This window comes from Capricornis sumatraensis, chromosome 13 (genome assembly GCF_032405125.1).
Source record: "Capricornis sumatraensis isolate serow.1 chromosome 13, serow.2, whole genome shotgun sequence".
Lineage (NCBI taxonomy): Eukaryota > Metazoa > Chordata > Mammalia > Artiodactyla > Bovidae > Capricornis > Capricornis sumatraensis.
In genome coordinates, this window is record NC_091081.1 from 61,437,311 (window position 1) to 61,459,253 (window position 21,943).

The following is a 21,943-nucleotide window of genomic DNA, read 5'->3' on the forward strand; positions in this document are numbered from 1 at the left end:
AACAGTTTAGAGACCTCTGATCTTTCGATTAAAAATAATCATTAACTCTTTTAGGGCATAAAAGATACCCGTTTGAAAATCAAGTAACGCAGGAAATGGATCCTAGCAGTTTGAAAGGATATAACCTCTGCCAAAACACAAACCAAACAGCAACAGACAGTTGGGTCAGACTCCACGGATCGTTAACCCTCACATTTGCTCTTTGATCAGACTTTGTGGCATGTATTAGCATCCTCATGTTATTTACAGAGAAATGAAGCCTGAAGAGATTGAATAGCATGATAAATATCACATGACATTTAGTTCAGCAGAGTAAAGCCAGGAGAAAAGCCACGTACTTTCCGTTGAGTATTCAGTGCCCTCTGTGAACCTTCATGTGCTCCTGGTCTTCCTCTTTCCGCAGTCCACCCAAACTAGCCAGCAGCTTGCTTCCTTTTCATGGTCTTGAGCCAACTGTCCATCTCTGTGTACGATGTAGGTCATCTCAGAAAATAGGTTGATTTGAATGTAATTGGGTCATGCTATTCCTCTCAACCTGTGCCTCTGTTTACCAGGAGTTTTCGTCATTCGATGTAAAGAATGTAAATTCTCTGATCTGGGAGTTTTTTCTTCAGAAATTACTTTGTTTTATGATGTTTTAAGTACAATAAAGATTGACGGGAATGGAACTGACCAAGTTGTGGACAGTGAAAGAAAGAGGAAAATGGACTAAAGTAAATGTTCTCAGTCTTCCTAAGGACAAGGAAATAAATGGTGAAAACAAATACAGTCTGGTACTAAATGACCCCTATAAGCCCATGGGAGACAGCAGAGAAGCAATATGTGAAGGGCCATTTTTATAATCAGAGTGTTGCAAATGGGGGAAATTCTTACTTATTTTGAAATATTTCAAGCATAAGAAATAGAATAATTTCAGGAACAAATCATTATAGAAAAAGTTGATAACCCCTGTATACCCTCTAATATTTCATAACTCTGTGTATTTATCCCCTACCCTAAATTTGATATTTTTTTCTTTGCCTGTTTTTCTGCTTCTTCTGTTAATTAATATATTCATAAACAATGTGTTATTTCTAGATATTTTCAACTTCATAAAAAATGGAGATAGTATTTTACCTAACATACTTTTACACGGTTTAAACATTATATATATTTTATATGATTTAAAACTTACATATATTTAATATGATTTGAACATTATATATTATATAATATGAATATATTATACAATTTGTATATTATGTATTTATAGGTACATATTATATATTTAATGTTTTTACAGTAATGTAACCCTAATTCATTTTCATTTTTAACTGCCATGTAGCATTTCAATATATGAATAACATTTATCTGTTTTGTAGCTGAACTTTAAAGTTTCACTGACTATCAGTCTAGAAGATGACTTGCTGTATCATAGTCTATGCACAATTTAACTTAGTAAGAATGAAATCCAGTCATTAATAAGTGGAAATTTAGTAAAGATTTTGCCAATTTTTCTCCAAAATAATTCCATCATTTTATACTAAAACTCACAGTATATGAGAATATCCATTTTTCTACATTTTTTTACATACTTGTTTCTGCCAGATTTCTGTCTTCCCATATCTTTGGGGTCAAAATAGGCTTCTTTATTTTTATCTTTAATTTGCTGATTCCTGATTATTGGTGTGGCGGAATATATTCTCTCTGTTTAATGACCATTCAGAATTCCTCTTCCATGAATTGCCTATTTCCTTTACTTCACAGGGTAACAGGCTCTTTTATCCTATTTCCATTTTCCTTTGGATTATTTGTTATTCTCTTATTGATTTGAAGGATTTATTTACATGTTTGGGTGCCAACCATTAGTCAATCACACTCATAAATGAGGTCTAGTCTTAAGTAACTGATTGCATCTCTGGAGTTTGTCTTGCACAAAAATTTTAACAAGCAAGTTGGAACTGAGATATAGATAAGAAAGTTGATATTTCTATGAGTTGATACTTCTAGAAAAGCATTATGAATGCCGCTTTTTCATCATTTCTTTATTTGAACAGAGAGTTCAAAGTCTGCAAGTTCAGAGAGCTAAGTGTATACCACTGAGGTTTGTGTTTGAAAATATCTGCTTGATTGCAGAGTAGGTAGCTTAGAATAATTTCAGCTCTGAAGGACCAATTTTGAGAGTGAATGATTAACCTCAGATTATCAGATCGAACAAACTGCGTATCTTCTATTGAAATAGAAACTGTTGGACACTGAGTGCTCTGGCTGTGACCCCTCAGAAGGGCACACAGAGTCAGCTCCAGGCAGGGGCATGAGGCATGCAGGAACAGTCTATTCCCAATTTACCTCTTAGGTATTTTACTACCAGGAAAGTCTCTGCTCATGACAAGTGCCTAGATTCAGGTAACTAAAGAAAACATGAAGAGTAGAATAATGTTATGGTGATGTCCGGTGACATGGACATGTTGCCTTGGGAATCCTAAAAGGAAATCTTAAAATAATGATGGCTTTCTTTCTGTTTCAGAGGTGTGGCGAAATCTTGTTTGAAAACCCTGATCAGAATGTCAAATGTGTTTGCATGCTAGGTAAGAAGTTTCCTCATTTTAAATCTGTTAAGCATGTTGATGTCATGTGGGCTTACTGTTGTTCTGTTGCCTTACTGATTGTCTCGTTCATATTGCAGAGGGTAATCGGCTCTTTTATAGGTTTATAGACTACTATCATACATTTATATGTGGAACACTTGATGATAAAGAAAGAGTTTGATTGTAAGAACTCAGTAATTCAGGAACCATGCTTTTGAGCCTTTCAAAATTTTTCTTGGATCATCAGCATTATATTGGGTGCTTTGTATTCAGGCAACTCGAATGTAAACGTAAGAAGAATCACATTGTAAATCCTAAACTAGAGATGGTATGCTAGATAAGTAAACTATTTACACCACAGCACAAAGTCCTTACTTACAATGCCTGAGAGAAATATACATTTGAACTAAAATGAAGTCAGCACAACAGTTAGTCATATTGTATTAGTAATAAAAATCACAGCCTCATAATGAATGATAATTTGTTTTTTTGTAGGATGATATATCATCAATACCTTTCACAAACTCTTTAATATACTAGATTCTGTTAAAAAGGAAGTTGATATTATTTTCCTCACTTTATAGATTAGAAAACTAGGTCAGAGAATATAAGTGATGCACTTATACTCAAAGTGAGAAATCTAAATCATGATATAAACATTTTTAAACTGTAAAATTTTAGGTCTAGTATTTAGATCTTATTTGAGCCACTAAACTCTGTCACTGGGGTAGAAAATGGCAACTCACTCCAGTATTCCTGCCTGGCAAATACCATGGACAGAGGAGTCTGGTGGGCTACAGTCCATGGGGTCACAAAAGAGTCAGACACAAGTAACCGCAAAACAACAACATGGCTATGGAGTAACACATCCATTGGAAAATGAACATTTTACTGGAAGCACATGAACAATGAACGTAGCACAGCATCCATAAATCCAAGTCAAATATCCAGTAGTCCTTTTTCTTAACCACAAAAATGCTTCAAAATCCTAATAATAGGTACAAATGAGAGAGAGATGGAAGTAGAAAAAATTCTTTTGTTCAGCTATATGTCTCAACTTTGGATTTTGAGGAAATCATCTTATCACCATATCATATTTATTTGTCAACTAACTCATTTAATTTTCACAATAACAGGAGAAGTTGTTCCTGTTATAATCTTCATTTTACTGAAAGAAAATTGAAGCAGATCATAACTAAAATGTTGATTATAGCTTCTACATGATCTACTAATTTGAATCAGTTTGAACTCATGATGACTTTAAGTGCATGAGTGCACCACTTATTTTGATTGGATTTTTCCCTGTACTTCCTCCTGTGTGAGTTGTTTGATTAGTTTATAGCTATGAAAAGGACAAAACAGACTATCCGCTACTGCCTGTGGACTTAATTTCAATTAAAGCCAATCATCTTTCCCTCTCTTCTAGATAATATGGTATGATTTATATCCCCAACAAGAAGATATTCCTGGCCACCAAATGCATTCCCCCAAGGAATGTGCCAAATTCCACAAAATCCCAAGATCAGAAGAATATTTATATAAATCAGCTCTATATTGCTACCACTGTCATAAGAATTTTAGTTGAGTACTTCAATATGTGACAGGTGAAGTCCATCCTAAGCATCTTATTTAATTAGATCATTTATTTAAGTAAATTAGGCCATGGGTTCTCTTTCAAAACATAGATATCTTTGACAATGGCAGTGTATTATTAAGCTTTTAGGTTTCATTAGTTAACTATATTTCTATTTTCTTAAGGATATAGAACTAAATAAGATAAAGGAACTATGATATTAGAAGTTTTTATTAGTTTAAGGACATGGAATTATTAAAGATGGAATAGGAAGAACAATTACACATTTTACCTTTAAAGTAGATGGTAAATATTTATTGAATTTTGAAGATATTACTATGTCTTACTCTAATAATTAAAATTATGCCCTCAAAAAGACTACCTCTCAAAAGACTTAGACTTTTTCCTGCTTATCTTTTTAAGAGGGTAGCTGCAAATTTTAATTAAACCATTTTAAAAATCCTTTGAAATCTTAGATGAAAGAGAATGTCAAAATTAAATTATTATGGATATCAATACAGGAGGATCAACCCTCCAATAGTGTGTTCACTTGAAGCGGAAGGGCTACCATTTCACAGCAATACCATGAAGATAATGAAAAGGCAAGTTGAATGGTTTATTCCTTTAAAAGAAACAAGAGAAACTCACAGTGTGAACATGTAACTCACCAAAACTGAGGCCACATCTTGCATATTATCAAGAAAGGGCATCTATATAACTCAACAATAACAATAAAGCTCCACTTCACCACTGTCTGAGGTCTTAATTCATTTTTTGCTTCCTTTGAGAGGAATCTGTGACCAGCCCTTATGGTTTCTTGTAGCATATCTTGAGAAAACTTTTTATCCTCAACAATAAAGGATAGGAGTTTCTGCTATTTAAAGGGACTATTCAGTTTTGTAAGTGTTTCTAAGTCATGAATGCAGTTCCTGGTTTTGCAAGTCATGTTATAACCTTTTTATGAACAAATTAAAATTTTGAAACAAGAAAATCAAACCAATAAAGCCTGTATTTCCAAAACTTCACCCCTGACCATCATACCACCCCAGTATTGAGATCCCTAATGGAGGCCAACCTGAGACATTCATAGCTTTAAATTGTCAAGTTCTTGGCTCACCCGCTCCAAGGTCCCTGCTATATCCACTCACACACCAGGTTTGGAGCTCCTGCCTGGACCCCAGCTGTGCTTTGGCTTCAGCACGTTTGAGATGGAATAGGGAAGAATGTCACTAGTCAGGCACCTGTTTGCAGTTTTCCTCTGTCCCATTGGTATGGCCCAGATCATTTAGAAAATACCATTTTTATGCTTTCTGTTGTTTACCTCACAAGCCAACCTCATCAAACTCAGACTTTAGGTCATTAAGTTCAATGAGGTATAAGTGTAAAATTCACTTGAAGTTACTGAAATTCTAAGTTCAAAACAATTTTAAATGAGAGCAAATCCATATTGTCATGTATGGGTCTTAGGTTTCTACGTTCAGGGGAATAGTTTGTGTTGGATATGAAGGTAAATAAAGATGTACTGAAGAGGTAGCTACAGAGTACTAACTATGTACTCCTTTTTACCAGTAGTTGCCCACTCCAGTACTCTTGCCTGGAAAATCCCATGGACGGAGGAGCCTGGTAGGCTGCAGTCCATGGGGTCACCAAGAGTTGGGCACGACTGAGCGACTTTACTTTCACTTTTCACTTTTGTGCATTGGAGAAGGAAATGGCAACCCACTCCAGTGTTCTTGCCTGGAGAATCCCAGGGACAGGGGAGCCTGGTGGGCTGCCGTCTATGGGGTCGCACAGAGTCGGACACAACTGAGCAACTTAGCAGCAGCAGCAGCACTTTTATTACAAACAGTAGCAAATTACTACTGCAAATAATTTGGTTTTCCCAAAAGATTGTATCAGTTAATCCTTTTCCAGTTTTATATAGGTTCTCTTTTAACTTTTTTGTTCTCAAAATCTTGGCTTTTATTTTCAAGTACATAATAGCCAATTTTATTATTTTAATTAATTTTTATTGGAGTATATGTTGTGTTATTTTCTACTGTATAGTAAAATGATTCTGTCATGGGGACAAGTGTGGACAATGTTAAGCACCAAACGGTTATAAATGTTGCTTTCTTCTTTCCTTAACCCTTAAGGAATTTGAAATTTCAAACTCCCATCCCCCTCCTTCTTAAAAAATTTTAGTCATAAGATTTCTCTCAAGTTCAGATAGACCTCAAAGTTTATACAACTATATCAAAGAGTATACACTATATAGTAAGATGTACACACTATATAGTAAGCACCTTAAATATGGGTAATGAACTGATGTTAAAGGAAGAAGGAAGTGGGAGAGAACTGATCTCTCATTGCACAATTAATGCAGGAAGTGTGGCCAGTTCCTCAAAGAATTTTATTTTTCAAAGTATAATGAAAACATTAGGAACAAAGAACCAAGAAGAAACTACATAAAATGATCAATGTTGATTCACTTCTTAGTTTATTTGCTACCTTCTTTCTGCTGCCGCTGAGTCGTGTCAGTCGTGTCCAACTCTGTGTGACCCCACAGATGGCAGCCCACCAGGCTCCCCCGTCCCTGGGATTCTCCAGGCAAGAACACTGGAGTGGGTTGCCATTTCCTTCTCCAATGCATGAAAGTGAAAAGTGAAAGTGAAGTCGCTCATGCTAAATGCTGGAAGGGGAAAGTTTCTCAAAAGAGTTCCCAATCAGACTTGGTGCCTTTTCTTTCCCTTATAATTTTACAATTTGAATTTTCAGTGGCTCTGCTTTTGTTTCATGTGTGATTCCTTTCATGCTAATTGGTATCATACCATTTTCATAGAAGTATGTATTTTCTTACCTGCCATGGCTTAGAAAGGGGTGTTCATATTGTCATGTTTCTGGTTGAAATCTTTTATTAAATCGTTTCAAGTGATTATCAGTTTTCAAAGCAACAGAAAACCATAAAATCAATATTTTGCTAACATTCAACATGAACACAGGGAGACTTGCTTTCTGGTCCTACTTCTGAAAATTTACCTGGGTGCTCTTAGAAATTGTTTCATCTTTTAGACTACAATTTATAGTTTTTCTGCCAAGTAGCAACAAAAATATCTGTTCCTTCAAGCCCAGAGGTTTTCCTGGTGATGCAGAATGTGATGTTCTATAAGGAGACATTGCCTGCTATAATGCTCTAGATATAGCATATGCATTAATAAATTAACAAATAAGTAATAAACAACTGAAAATAAGTAAACTGTTGATGAACAATATTTTACTAAATAAATAGTAAATTATTTATTGATGACGTGAACAGTGTTTAGAAAAGCAATTGAAAAGATAAACCATTATGTGAGGGCAATTTTTAAAAACATTAAATACACTCTTCAAAATTATGTTGTGCCTCAAAGGCATCATCTAATATTCATTTAGCAGATATTCGCTGAGCATCTGCTATGTGCAAGGTACTGTGCTAGGCACTGGGAATGCAAAGGCCAGTGAAGCGCAGAGGGTTTCCAGTCCAGGCAGAGATTCAAGTCCCAAACCACAAAATATGCAATGCTAGCTTGAGAGTTACAAGTGATATAAAAGGAATAAAGTGTGTTGGGATTTCAGAAGATGAAGAGAGTGCATGCAGTTGGCATATGATGACACATAGATTGAGCTATGCAAAGACCAAGAAAGAGGCAGCGTTCTAGGTGGATACAGGACCGTATTTAAAAGCCCAGATACAGGAAAGTTGAGGAGTGAAGAAGGAAGGACATGTTGCAGGCCACAAGGAGTGTGAAAGGATAAATTAGAAAGGAATTTGAGGCTTTAGTGTAGACAGTTTGACTGTTAGTGCCCACTCTAAAAAGGACAGAAATACCAAATGCTAGAGCATCATGGTCTCTTTTGTTTAGTTGGTTAGAGAGTACTTTTTAACTTTGATATAGAATATTCTATATCTAGCTTCTATTGGGCAGTATTGATATAGCTATTCACCAAATACTTGTGAAATTAAATCATTTTAACCTAATGTGATGAAAGTGAAAGAGGAGAGTGAAAAAGTTGCCTTAAAATCAACATTCAGAAAACTTCAGATCATGGCGTCCGGTCCCATTGTTTCATGGCAAATAGGTGGGGAAACAATGGAAACAGTGACAGAATTTACTTTGGGGGCCTCCAAAATACTGCAAATGGTGACTGAAGTCGTGAAATTAAAAGATGCTTGCTCCTTGGAAGAAAAGCTATGACCAACTTAGACAGCATATTAAAAAATAGAGACATTACTTTACCAACAGGCTTCTCTTGTGGCTCAGCTGGTAAAGAATCCACCTGCAATGTGGGAGACCTGGGTTTGATCCCTGGTTTGGAAAGATCCCCTGGAGAAAGGAAAGGCTACCCACTCCAGTATTCTGGCCTGAAGAATTCCATGGACTGTATAGTCCATGGGGTTGCAAAGAGTTGGACACGACTGAGTGACTTTCACTTTCACTTTAGCAACAAAGCTCTATCTAGTCAAAGCTATGGTTTTTCCAGTAGTCAAGTATGGAACAGTAAGTAATAATAACATTATAATGTACCTTATTAGGTTTGTTAAGGATCAAATAGCATAATAAATATTAAAGCATTCAGTAAACTGTTAGAGGTTCTAGAAATATAAATCTATTAGTACCAATAGCTAAAATGTTCTAAGTGCTTTCATTTCATTTAATATTAGTAGTGTTCTTTATGACTTTGCTGGTGGCTCAGACGGTAAAGCGTCTGTCTACAATGCGGGAGACCCGGGTTCGATCCCTGGGTCGGGAAGGTCCCCTGGAGAAGGAAATGGCAATCCACTCCAGTGCTATTGCCTGGAAAATCCCATGGACAGAGGAGCCTGGTAGGCTACAGTCCATGGGGTAATGAAGAGTCGGACACAACTGAGTGATGCAGACCAACAGCTTTGGCATGTTTTCTGTTTCAGTTTGCTTCAAGTAAATAGATATTTTCAAGAACACGTTTGCAATCTAGAAATAAGCGTATCATCTTCATAGGTTATTAAAGAAAGATTAGTGTAAGGACTATTTTATTTGTACATAACTTTGTAAAACTGAAGGTCTATACTCAAAGACAGATTTTCAAGTTGCTTAGCTTTGATTTACCAAGATTAAAAACTTTGGGAATTTGAATTAACTTTGCTTACACTTACGAAGCAGTTCATTCTTATTGCGGGAGTACGTCATCTCACTCCTCCTATATGCATATGCTTCCCTGGTGGCTCAGTTGGTAAAAATCTGCCTGTAGTACAGGAGACGCAGGCTCGATCCCTGGGTAGGGAAGATCCCCTGGAGAAGAAAATGGCAACCCACTCCAGTAGTCTTGCCTGGGAAATCTCATGGACAGAAGAGCCTGGTGGCTTACAGTCATGGGGGTCACAAGAATTGGACACAACTTAGCAGCTAAACCACTACCATGTCCAAGGATGATATTTTCTAACTCTTAGAAGATGAAAAATTGAAACTTGGACATTCCCAAGGAATGGTAAAGAAGGCATTCTCCTCATCACTCACCCAGGGGCTTGGTTTGTTTTATTTTTCAATGTGCCTGTCATCAGATGACATATTTTATGTTTGTTTGTTGATCATTCTCTCCCAGCCTCATGGTACCACCCATCCTTTTAAACAGAATGTAAATGTAAATATCATGAAAGTAAGGAATTAGTTTTTCTACTGGAACAGTGTTCAGCATCTGGAACAGTGTCCAGCCACTTAGCCCCTCATCAGAGCTTAATATTTGCTGAATGGATACCTGCTGACGCATTTGTCGAAATAGCATAATCATCGGTAATGTGTAGGTCAGATGTGTCAAATGCTGATGGGTATGGCATTTAAAACCCTCTGCTAACTCAGCCAAAGAATGGGTCAGCTCTTAAGCAAACTAAGTGGCAGTTGCCCAAGCATATTACTCTGAATTAGAGGATGTAAAGTGCATCAGTTCAGTTCAGCGGCTCAGTGGTGTCCGACTCTTTGCGACCCCATGAATTGCAGCACACCAGGCCTCCCTGACCATCACCAACTCCAGGAGTTTACCCAAAATATGAAGGTGGTGTCATCTGCATATCTGAGGTTGTTGATATGTCTCCCGTCAATCTTGATTCCAGCTTGTGCTTCTTCCAGCCCAGCGTTTCTCATGATGTACTCTGCATAGAAGTTAAATAAACAGGGTGAAAATATACAGCCTTGACATACTCCTTTTCCTATTTGGAACCAGTCTGTTGTTCCATGTCTAGTTCTAACTGTTGCTTCCTGACCTGCATATAGGTTTCTCAAGAGGCAGGTCAGGTGGTCTGGTAGTCCCATCTCTTTCAGAATTTTCCACAGTTTATTGTGATCCACACAGTCAAAGGCTTTGGCATAGTCAATAAAGCAGAAATAGTGTTTTCCTGGAACTCTCTTGCTTTTTCCATGATCCAGCAGATGTTGACAGTTTGATCTCTGGTTCCTCTGCCTTTTCTAAAACCAGCTTGAACATCTGGAAGTTCATGGTTCATGTATTGCTGAAGCCTGTCTTGCAGAATTTTGAGCATTACTTTACTAGCATGTGAGATGAGTGCAATTGTGTGGTAGTTTGAGCATTCTTTGGCATTGCCTTTCTTTGGGATTGGAATGAAAACTGACCTTTTCCAGTCCTGTGGTCACTGCTTTTTCCAAATTTGCTGGCATATTGAGTGCAGTACTTTCACAGCATCATCTTTCAGGATTTGAAAAAACTCAACTGGAATTCCATCACCTCCACTAGCTTTGTTTATAGTGATGCTTTCTAAGGCCCACTTGACTTCACATTCCAGGATGTCTGGCTCTAGATGAGTGATCACACCATCGTGATTATCTGGGTCATGAAGATCTTTTTTGTACAGTTCTTCTGTGTATTCTTGCCACCTCTTCTTAATATCTTCTGCTTCTGTTAGGTCCATACCATTTCTGTCCTTTATCGAGCCCATCTCTAATTTTCTTGAAGAGATCTCTAGTCTTTCCCATTCTGTTGTTTTCCTCTATTTCTTTGCATTGATTGCTGAGGAAGGCTTTCTTATCTCTCCTTGCTATTCTTTGGAACTCTGCATTCAGATGTTTATATCTTTCCTTTTCTCCTTTGCTTTTCACTTCTCTTCTTTTCACAGCTATTTGTAAGGCCTCCCCAGACAGCCATTTTGATTTTATGCATTTCTTTTTCTTGGGGATGGTCTTGATCTCTGTCTCCTGTACAATGTCATGAACCTCTGTCCATAGTTCATCAGGCACTCTATCTGTCAGATCTAGTCCCTTAAATCTATTTTGCACTTCCACTGTATAATCATAAGTAATTTGATTTAGGTCATACCTGAATGGTCTAGCGGTTTTCCCTACTTTCTTCAATTTACAACTGAATTTGGCAATAAGGAGTTTATGATCTGAGCCACAGTCAGCTCCTGGTCTTGTTTCTGCTGACTGTATAGAGCTTCTCCATCTTTGGCTGCAAAGAATGTAATCAATCTGATTTTGGTGTTGACCATCTGGTGATGTCCATGTGTAGATTCTTCTCTTGTGTTGTTGGAAGACGGTGTTTGCTATGACCAGTGCATTCTCTTGGCAAAACTATTATCCTTTGCCCTGCTTCATTCCTTATTCCAAGGCCAAATATTTCTGTTACCCCAGGTGTTTCTTGACTTCCTACTTTTGCATTCCAGTCCCCTAGAATGAAAAGGACATCTTTTTTGGGTGTTAGTTCTAACAGGTCTTGTAGGCCTTCATAGAACCGTTCAACTTGAGCTTCTTCAGCGTTACTGGTTGGGGCATAGATTTGGATTACTGTGACATTGAATGGTTTGCTTTGGAAACGAACAGAGATCATTCTGTCATTTTTGAGACTGCATCCAAGTACTGTATTTCAGACTCTTTTGTTGACCATCATGGCTACTCCATTTCTTCTAAGGGATTCCTGCCCGCAGTAGTAGATATAATGGTCATCTGAGTCAAATTCACCCATTCCAGTCCATTTTAGTTTTCTGATTCCTAGAATGTCTACGTTCACTCTTGCCATCTCCTGTTTGACCACTTCCAATTTGCCTTGATTCATGGACCTAACATTCCAGGTTCCTATGCAACATTGCTCTTTACAGCATCGGACCTTGCTTCTATCACCAGTCACATCCACAAGTGGGTATTGTTTTTGCTTTGGCTCCATCCCTTCATTCTTTCTGGAGTTATTTCTCCACTGATCTCCAGTAGCATATTGGGCACCTACCGACCTGGGGAGTTCCTCTTTCAGTATCCTATCATTTTGCCTTTTCATACTGTTCATGTGGTTCTCAAGGCAAGAATACTGAAGTGATTTGCCATTCCCTTCTCCAGTGGACCACATTCTGTCAGACCTCTTCACCATGACCCGCCCATCTTGATTGGCCCCACAGGGCATAGGCAATTAGAACCTACCTAGAAGAATAGGTAATTATCAGATATTTCCTGAGCACTGCGGTATGCCCAGCCCTCTGCTAGGATTCCCGTGAAAGTTGATGTAATAGTGCATCTCTAGGTAAAATCCCTATCACCACCATTTGTCCAGAGACAATGTCATTTCTGTCTCGACCCAAAAATAATGTTGGGCTTTTTATTGGAAGAAATACAGCTTTTAATAGTATTCCACTGTAAATATTTTTTATAGATTATATACTTTTTTAGAGATTTTTGTTTGTTTGTTTTTTATTTGTTTTTGGCTGTACTGGGTCTTCATTGCTATGCAAGCTTTCCTCTAGTTGTGATGAATGGGGGCTGCTCTTTCTTGTGATGGTATAAGTATATAAGTATAAGTATATGTTTACTAATGTGTATCGATTATAAACATTCACAAATAGGGAAGTTATCAAAAAATGAGACAAACTGATTTATATTATAAAAAAGATAATTTTAGATAAAGTAAATATTTGCTCCAATTATATCTCTGAGCTATAACATTTTGTCATATCTAAATGCCAAGAGATATTTTTATCAACTTCCCAAAAGGTCAGTCCCGATGAGATAGCTAACTGCTGGTAAAGAAAGCACAGTTTCCATAAGCCCAAAGCTTGCACACTGACAGATCAATGCAAGTTTTCAACTTTTGTGAGGCTAACTTGAACACTATCAAAAAGTAATTACTGATTTTTTTTGCTTCAAAAATCTTAAAGGCAATCTAAAGATAGGTTATATACAATAATAAACAAATGCAAAGAATTAATTTTTGTCAAATTTTGGGTAGTCAACCATGTATGAGTTTAATACTTTCGGTTTGCAGTCAAAATTTAAAACTTTTTATTACTTGCAACTTAATGAGATAGTTAACATTATGATATCTTATATATCATCATTTTTATCTTTAACTAAATTCTGGACTCTGAAGGTTCTAATTCTATGTAACACAGTATAAAATTTATTTCTGAAAGTGGTTGTCACATTTTTAAGTATAAGAAAATAACACCAGAAATGCTAACAGAGTATAGAACTTGATAAGATTGGGATATATCAGTATTTTCATATTTCAGTGATAATCATAAACTAAAAATCTGAGGGTTTTTGCATTATGTGTAGTAAGCATATGAAAAGATTTCCCATACCAAGCTTCCTCCTAAAATTGTATTGCAGATTCCAGAAGTACTTGAATTGTATTCTGCTCGACTACAAAATGCAGGGAGGGTTATAAATACAACACCCATGAAATTATGTAAGTCATTTGCCAAATATTAGGATTGAAGCAGGCACGAAGTAAAGGTGCTTATTGGGGCTTCCTAGGAGGTGCAGTGCTGAAGAATCCACCTGCCAATGCAGGAGATGCAAGAGATAAAGGTTTAATCTCTGGGTCAGGAAGATCACCTGAAGTAGGAAATGGCAACCCACTCCAGTATTCTTGCCTGGAGAATCCCATGGACAGATGAACCTGGAAGGCTATAAACAGTCCATGGAGTCACAGAGAGTTGAACACAATTGAGCACATGTTCAGGCAGTAAAGGTGCATATTAAGCAAAGATTTGTTGGGGTCTGAAATGGTTGCACAGTTACAAGGGTAGACCTTGAGACCATAAGGTTGCAGCTGGCATTTGCTAGCAAATATTGTTTTGAGAACAGCTAGTAATGTCCTTGACTGTGATACAGTTCAGAATATTCACGTTCTCAGTGATACAAGAATGTGTCTGAAACCACATCCACCATGGCCACCTACTTCCATTTTGGATGCCTGAATCACAGTTACTCCATTTTGATTTTTAAATGCTTTCTTTTCTTTAATGGTTCAAACAAATAGGCCACAAACAAGCTGTTTTGGTTAGCTCAAAGTTCAAGGTGAATTATGTATAAGCAAGAATGACTTCCTCATACCTCAATATGTGAAAATTTCTTCCATCAATACAAACTTCTGGTTATGAGATTAATAAGTCACAGTGTTCTATTGTTTAGCATAGTGAGTATGGTTAATAAAGCTACTATAAATACTTGAAATTTCCTAAGACAGGAGATCTTGTATTCTTACCACAAAACAAAAATGGTAACTTTGTCAGGTGATGGATGTGGTAATTAATTTCACTGTAGTAACCATTTCACAGAGACTCAGACAAAACTGAACACACACACATATATTAAAACACCAGGTTGTAAACCTTTTAAAGATTATATTGTGCAGCCTAAATGCATACCTAAATGCATATTTTAAAACCTTACCTCAGTAGAGCTGGAAAATGTTTTAAAAACCATAAAATTATATTGCAGTGTCAACAAAATGCATTTGAATATTTTATCTTCTTTTAGAAAATTTAATACTTGGAAAACATAGTTGAACATTTTGGAAGTACATATTGAATTCAAAAGTACATTTTCCACATTACTACTTTCTTTATAGAACAGGTTTGTTAATAATTACTTCCACCAGGCAGTCATTGGAAAAATTACCTTTACTTTATCTGTTATTTTATGTATGTATTTTTTGTACGAGACTTCTTTCATGGATCATGTTTACAAGATGATCGATAATGAAATGCCAATATGATTTTGGGCAACAGTATATGAATGAATAGGATCATGTTGGGGATAGTTTAGGAGACATTTGGAACTTGGTCATCCCAGAGCCTAAAGCAAATCTGTATTTGAAGGAGATTACTTTTTTCATACGTTGCTTTCATAGTAGTTTAAGGCTGAAAGTAGCTTTGAGAAGGAGCCAGTAATTTCTCTCAACCTAGTCCACCGTCTGGACTCCTAAAGTTCAGGGTCAGGTCTCAAACTTGTAACTACACAGAGTTGTATGAAATTTTAAGCCATTACAATAAGTAAAGGATTTTTCCCTGTAGCAATTATACTGTTAGAAATGGAGTAGTATCTGATTTATTTTTTTGAAAAGAAACAGTTTGAGTGTCAATTTTCTTTGCATTCTTGTAGGAAAAACTTCTTGGAAAATTCATTTCAAATGTGAGCATCTTTAAAACAGCAACTTTTCAATTAATTTAGCATTGGTAAATGGAAACTAATCTGTGCACATGTGTGCAAGCTTATATATCTCAATAGCTTGCTATTCCTCAACAATTGAAATTGCAGTTTGTATATTGACTAGCACTTCTGGTTCCTCTGCTGTTAGTTTATTTAGCTATTGACTTATTTAGGTAGAAAATTCTTTTCTTACATTTTTATTGAATATCCAGTTTTTAGACAGACACTTCATTCTTACAAAATTAACACATCCATGTAAAAACAACACAGATCAGTGTAGACAGCTTCCCTCATACCACCTCCCAGACATCATCTCCCAGAGATCCGGACTCACTGACTTCCATCACCATCCCCTAACTTTGAAATTTTAAAAAAAATTTTTATTTTTACTTTATTTTGCTTTACAGTACTGTATTGGTTTTGCCATACATTGACAGGAAATTTTAAAAAATAGAATCAGAGAGCGTATTTTTTTTCATCACCTTCAGCATTGTCTGTAAATTCATCCATTCTGCTGCATATAGCTGTAGTTCATTCCTTTTCTGTTTCTTTTGCTATAGAGTAGAGGTCAGCAAATAACAACCTATGGGCTAAGATTGGCCCGTCACTTGTTTGTATACACAGTTTTAGTAGAATACGACCGTGCCCTATCATTTATATATTGTCTAAGGCTGTTTCTACACTGCCTTGGTAGAATTGAATAATTGTGTTAGACAGCATATGATTTCCAATATGCAGGTCAGGAAGCAACAGTTAGAACTGGACATGGAACAACAGACTGGTTCCAAATAGGAAAAGGAGTACGTCAAGGCTGTATATTGTCACCATGCTTATTTAACTTCTATGCAGAATATATCATGAGAAATGTTGAGCTGGAAGAAGCACAAGCTGGAATCAATATTGCTGGGAGAAATATCAATAACCTCAGATATGCAGATGACACCACCCTTATGGCAGAAAGTGAAGAGGAACTAAAAAGCCTCTTGATAAAAGTGAAAGAGGAGAGCGAAAAAGTTGGCTTAAAGCTCAACATTCAGAAAACAAAGATCATGGCATCTGGTCCTATCACTTTATGGGAAATAGATGGGGAAACAGTGGAAACAGTGTCAGACTTTATTTTTCTGGGCTCCAAAATCACTGCAGATGGTGATTGCAGGCATGAAATTAAAAGATGCTTACTCCTTGGAAGGAAAGTTATGACCAACCTAGATAGCATATTCAAAAGCAGAGACATGACTTTGCCAACAAAGGTCTGTCTAGTCAAGGCTATGGTTTTTCCAGTAGTCATGTGTGGATGTGAGAGTTGGACTATGAAGAAAGCTGAGTGCCGGAGAATTGATGCTTTTGAACTGTGGTGTTGGAGAAGAGTCCTGAGAGTCCCTTGGACTGCAAGGACATCTAACCAGTCCATTCTAAAGGAGATCAGCCCTGGGTGTTCTTTGGAAGGACTGGTGCGGAAGCTGAAACTCCAGTACTTTGGCCACCTCATGCGAAGAGTTGACTCATTGGAAAAGACTCTGATCTGGGAAGGATTGGGGGCAGGAGGAAAAGGGGACGACAGAGGATGAGATGGCTGGATGGCATCACCGACTCGATGGACGTGCGTTTGAGTGAACTCTGGGAGTTGGTGATGGACAGGGAGGCCTGGTGTGCTGCAATTCATGGGGTCGCAGAGTTGGACACGACTGAGCGACTGAACTGAACTGAACATATTACAGAAAAAGATTTCTGAGCACTTCTGTAGAGTATTCCAGAGCATGTGTATGCGCATGTGCATATTATTTCTAGAGGTAACGAACATTTGGCTATCCCTAGTTTGGGACTATTACAGATATTAATAATGCAGCTGCGAATATTCTTGTGCACAAAATTACACATGTTCTCTTGAGTACTTAACCTAGAATTGCAACTGGTGGGTCATAGGGTATATATATGTTGAACTTAAACTGATTTTGTCAAATAATTTTCCATAGTGACTGTACCAATTTACCTTCCCACCAGCTGTGTGTGAAAGTCCCAGGAATAATTTAACACCTGATAATTATCATTAAGTAAAAGCTGGAATGTATAATTAATCATTCAACTCAATACAAACAACATTTCTTTTAACAGACTTTAATGAAGATCACAATACATTTATGTAATCAAATCATCCAATTCATAACAGTAGTAATAAAGCAGGTATATTTCATTTTTTCATTTTCAGTAAACATACATGAGTTGATGGATTTGTTGCATAAAACAAATTTATAGTTATTCTTTGTTGAGCACTTAGAATTAAATGTCCCACAAATGATCCTAGGAAATGCCTCCCCACCCACAGTGGAACCATAAACAAAACCCCAGTTCATAAATACTCTTTTCTGTTGAGATAATTAATTTCCATTTCTTCTTTTACTAAAACAATACACATCTATCTTTTTTACAGATCTGAAGTTACATTAAGTTCTAAAATAAAAGTTATGATATGAAAATTATAGTTAAGGCTTCTAATTGTGAAAAATCAACAGGCTAGCCCATCGCTATGAAATCACACAGCATAGTGATTCTAAACTTAACCCTCATATGTTGTTTCTGTGGGTTTGGTCACACTTGCTTTAGGAATGAAGCAAAAAGCATTTTCATTTTGCTCCTTTTAGCAGTTTCCTTCAGTATGAAGTATGTCCAGGTGATGATAGGAAGATCACCATTGCTCAATATCAGAACTGAGTCAAATGAGAGAATTATAATTTCCCTCTACTCAAGAAGCACTTTTGGCTGCCTGGATGATGGGATCATAGATGATTTTTATTTCCTTCCTTTTGTCTCTTTATGTTTTCCAAGTGTTCAACAAAGACTACGCACTCATTTTGCAATCAAAGAGACTTTAGGTAGTTTTCTGGTTTCTGAGGATACAAAGATTTTTGTAGTTGTTTGCTTTACTAAAACCTACACCTGACAAGTGTCAAAATTTGAACACTTACTCTTGTGGTGAACTAGTTGTAAATGGAGGGGTATTTTCAACAGAAGCTGTGCCTTGGGCTAACCAACTGCTACGCTACTCTGATTGCTACTTCTTGGAGATAAGTTGGGATTTTGTTGAACTCTCTCGCAGAGTCACCTTCCCTCAAATGAATGAACTTTCTGAGATCGGTGATTTCCTTTGCAGAATACATGTTACTTCTGTGCCTTGTGTCCTAGGTAAAAAGTGCCACCCATTGACACACAGCCCATGAAATAGCATTGAGGTTGCAAAACAATATGAAAGTCAAGTAATTGAGGTTTGTGGTTCCATGGCAAATGGAAGCTTTCCAGAACAAACGCTAAGAGCCTGTTGCACCAGAGATGGGAGAGGGCTTGTTGCACAAATGCTATAAAACAATGTAGAACAAAACACTGTGGAACTTCCTTGGGTTCTCAGAACTGTTAGATGTAATACACACAGAGACACACATGCGTGGATGAACACATTTACACACACAAACTTCCTCCTCCCCAGACACCCCCTTGAGGTAGTACAAGAGGTTTTCAATTATTTCAAGAGACTGCAGCTTTCATTAGACTAAAAGACAACCGCCCATTTCCAAGTTCAAGATCTCTATTTTGTTCCATTCTTCTCAACTGGGACCCAAAAAGCACAAGGTTTTAATCCTAAGAGAATAAAGGTATATAAGCGGTTTTTTTTTTGCACAGCCAGTTAGTTTATTTTCAGTATTTGGAGAAAAGAAAAGGGGAAATGTTTAATAGCTCTAAGTGTCCTAAAGTGTCTCAAATAAAGGAAGATTCTGCTAATGTAAAACCATATAAAGAGCTACCCATATACTGTGTGTTGCCAAACATAAAAGATTGCATATGTGTGTGTAGGGGAAAATTTAGCAGTAGGAAAAAAATTTAACTTTACTTGATTCATCATATGTTCCTGCATTTTACAGCTCTCCTACCATCTACATGCATTACTTTTTAATTTTTTTACTCTTTTGCAAACTTCCCTGGTGGTCCAGGGGTTAAGACTCCATGCTTCCGCTGCATGGGGTGCAAGTCCAAACCCTGGCTGGAACTGTCTGTCTGTCTGTATGTCTGTGATGCATGCATTACTCTTATAATAGAAAAACCATAAACATAAAAAAGGAGCTTAGCCAGTAAAGCTACGTTGTGTGATCCTATAATGGTAGATACATGTCATCATAAATTTGTCCAAAGCCAGAATGTGCATCACCAAGTGAATGTAATGTAAAATTGGAACTTTGGGTGATAATGATGTGTCAGTGTTGGTTCATTGATTGTAACAAATGTACCCCTCCAGCGGGGGATATCAATTATGGTGGGAGCTATGTATATGTGGGGTCAGAGGGTGATGCTGGTAACTATAAACAGCTAAAAAGGGATAAAAAGGCATGGGGGAAGGCTGAAAGCAGTGTGTTATTGTGCTTTGGTGAGCTCTGTAGAGGTTCTGAGAGGCTGTCCAGGGGGACTTTGGTATCAAACTTTCCTGAGAACTTAGAGACAGGTGAGCATTTGTTCAGGCTCTATCATTTAGTTTATTGTTTTATCACAGGAAAATTAAAAATGTATTGTGACCCCTTTAGCAACCTCTTTGTTTTTTAAATAAAAAGATTTTTTCCTGGGTTCATTTTTAAAGTAAACCATCCACTGGAAGGAAATTCAGTGACTTCCCTAAAAATCCACAGCTTCTGAATGTTATCCATAGCCATTGTCATTACATAGAGCAGAGTTAAATAGTAGTACTATACCAAGATTTCTAATGTCTGCTTATAAATTCATGATTAGAGAAAGAAAAATTGTGTGGCATTTTGCTTGTAATATGAGCCTGGTTAATCCAGAACTTATAACACATAATATTCTATAACTACATGATTTTCTAATGTGATTTACCCAACAAAAATGGATATTGAGTCTTATAAGTCTGTATACTCTTCTACACATTAGAAAAACAGCAGAGAGTAAAACAAACAGAATTCCTATCCTAACAGAACTTAGATTCTAGTGGGATATGACGGTGGGGGAAAGGATGGTAAATAATACAAATCTTGTACTTTTAATTTTGCACATCTTCATTGCAAAGATCTTGTACATCTTCCTTTTAAAGAGGACAATGGAAGAAATTCTACTGAGGGAGAAATCAGGCAGGGTGCCCACAAGGATGGGGTAAAGATGGGAGAGGTACAGGCAGTGGCACAGATGTTAACTAGAACTGCCCAAGCTTTCCCTGAGAAGTGGGCATTGCCAGGCCCTGCAGAAGAGTGTCCTAAAGCAGAAGGTGACCTGGACAGCCCAAGGAGCAGAGGGAGGGGAGTGTGCAGAGGCCCAGGATGTGGAGGAGGAGCTGAGAGGTCCTGGAGACAGATCCTGTGTGTCGCTGTGGGGCCTCTGGACTTACTCAGCTGAAGATGAGGAACCATCAGAAATGTTTGTGCACTGGTGTCACATGAGTAGATTTCCATTTTAAAATACTGGATTTTTTTAAAATAACATGTTAAAAAAATAACAAAATAAGGAAAGAGTACTTGCATCATAGTTTTGGAGAAGTATATTCTCACTGGACTGAAATAGGTACTTGTAAGAATGTATTTAGGAAAATAACAGTGAACAGATTTAACACTACATGTTCCAGATAATTGAAATGATCCATGTTTACCTAACTTATCAATAGAAAACTCAACTAGAGGAAGTGTCACTTCAAAGTGGTTGCTGCTGCTGCTGCTAAGTCGCTTCAGTCGGGTCCGACTCTGTGCGACCCCATAGACGGCAGTCCACCAGGCTCCACCGTCCCTGGGATTCTCCAGGCAAGAACACTGGAATGGGTTGCCATTTCCTTCCCCAATGCATGAAAGTGAAACGTGAAAGTGAAGTCGCTCAGTTGTGTCCGACTCTTCGCGACCCAATGGATGGCAGCCCACCAGGGTCCTCCATCCATGGGATTTGCCAGGCAAGAGTACTGGAGTGGGGTGCCATTGCCTTCTCCTTAAAGTGGTTAGGATTTAGAAAGAAAAGGTGATTGGCAATCTCACCTCTAGAAAATTTTCCCTTCTTAGAGGAATTCTTTATTTGAGTTGTCTTTAGAGTGGCTTTTTTAATGGAAGGGGCTATCTCTGTGTTTCCTTCTTAGACTCTTTGCTTTCCAAAATAGTAGGTTGGAATCACAGCTAATGGTCTGCTCAGGAAACCAGTTTTGCTAAAAGCTAAAGGAAAGGGAAACCTCTCCTTTTAAAATTATTTTTAAAAGTAAGTGCTTTCAAGAACGAAAAGAGTTAAGCATGACCTGAGAGTCGTGGCAAAGAACGGACACACTGGATTCTTGGAAAGAGATGCACCCACCACCCACATGGTGCCATTGACCTAGACTAGTATGTGAACGGCGCCCCCTGGAGTTGCAACGTGGG

The 21,943-nt window shown here is 37.4% G+C and overlaps 1 protein-coding gene across 2 annotated transcripts in view; it reads left to right on the plus strand.

Moving 5' to 3' along the window:
* Positions 1-2,304: 2,304 nt before the first annotated feature.
* PDE7B (phosphodiesterase 7B) overlaps positions 2,305-21,943 on the plus strand; it is a 247,656-nt gene continuing 228,017 nt past the window's right edge. Inside the window, exons 1-2 of one of the 2 annotated variants that reach the window (XM_068985151.1) lie at positions 2,305-2,385; positions 2,507-2,567. In XM_068985151.1, coding sequence (XP_068841252.1) covers positions 2,561-2,567 — 7 coding nt within the window. In that variant the 5' untranslated portion in view covers positions 2,305-2,385; positions 2,507-2,560. Of the gene's footprint in view, positions 2,386-2,485; positions 2,568-21,943 lie in introns of those variants that run through there. The other variant, XM_068985149.1, reaches the window with a different exon arrangement.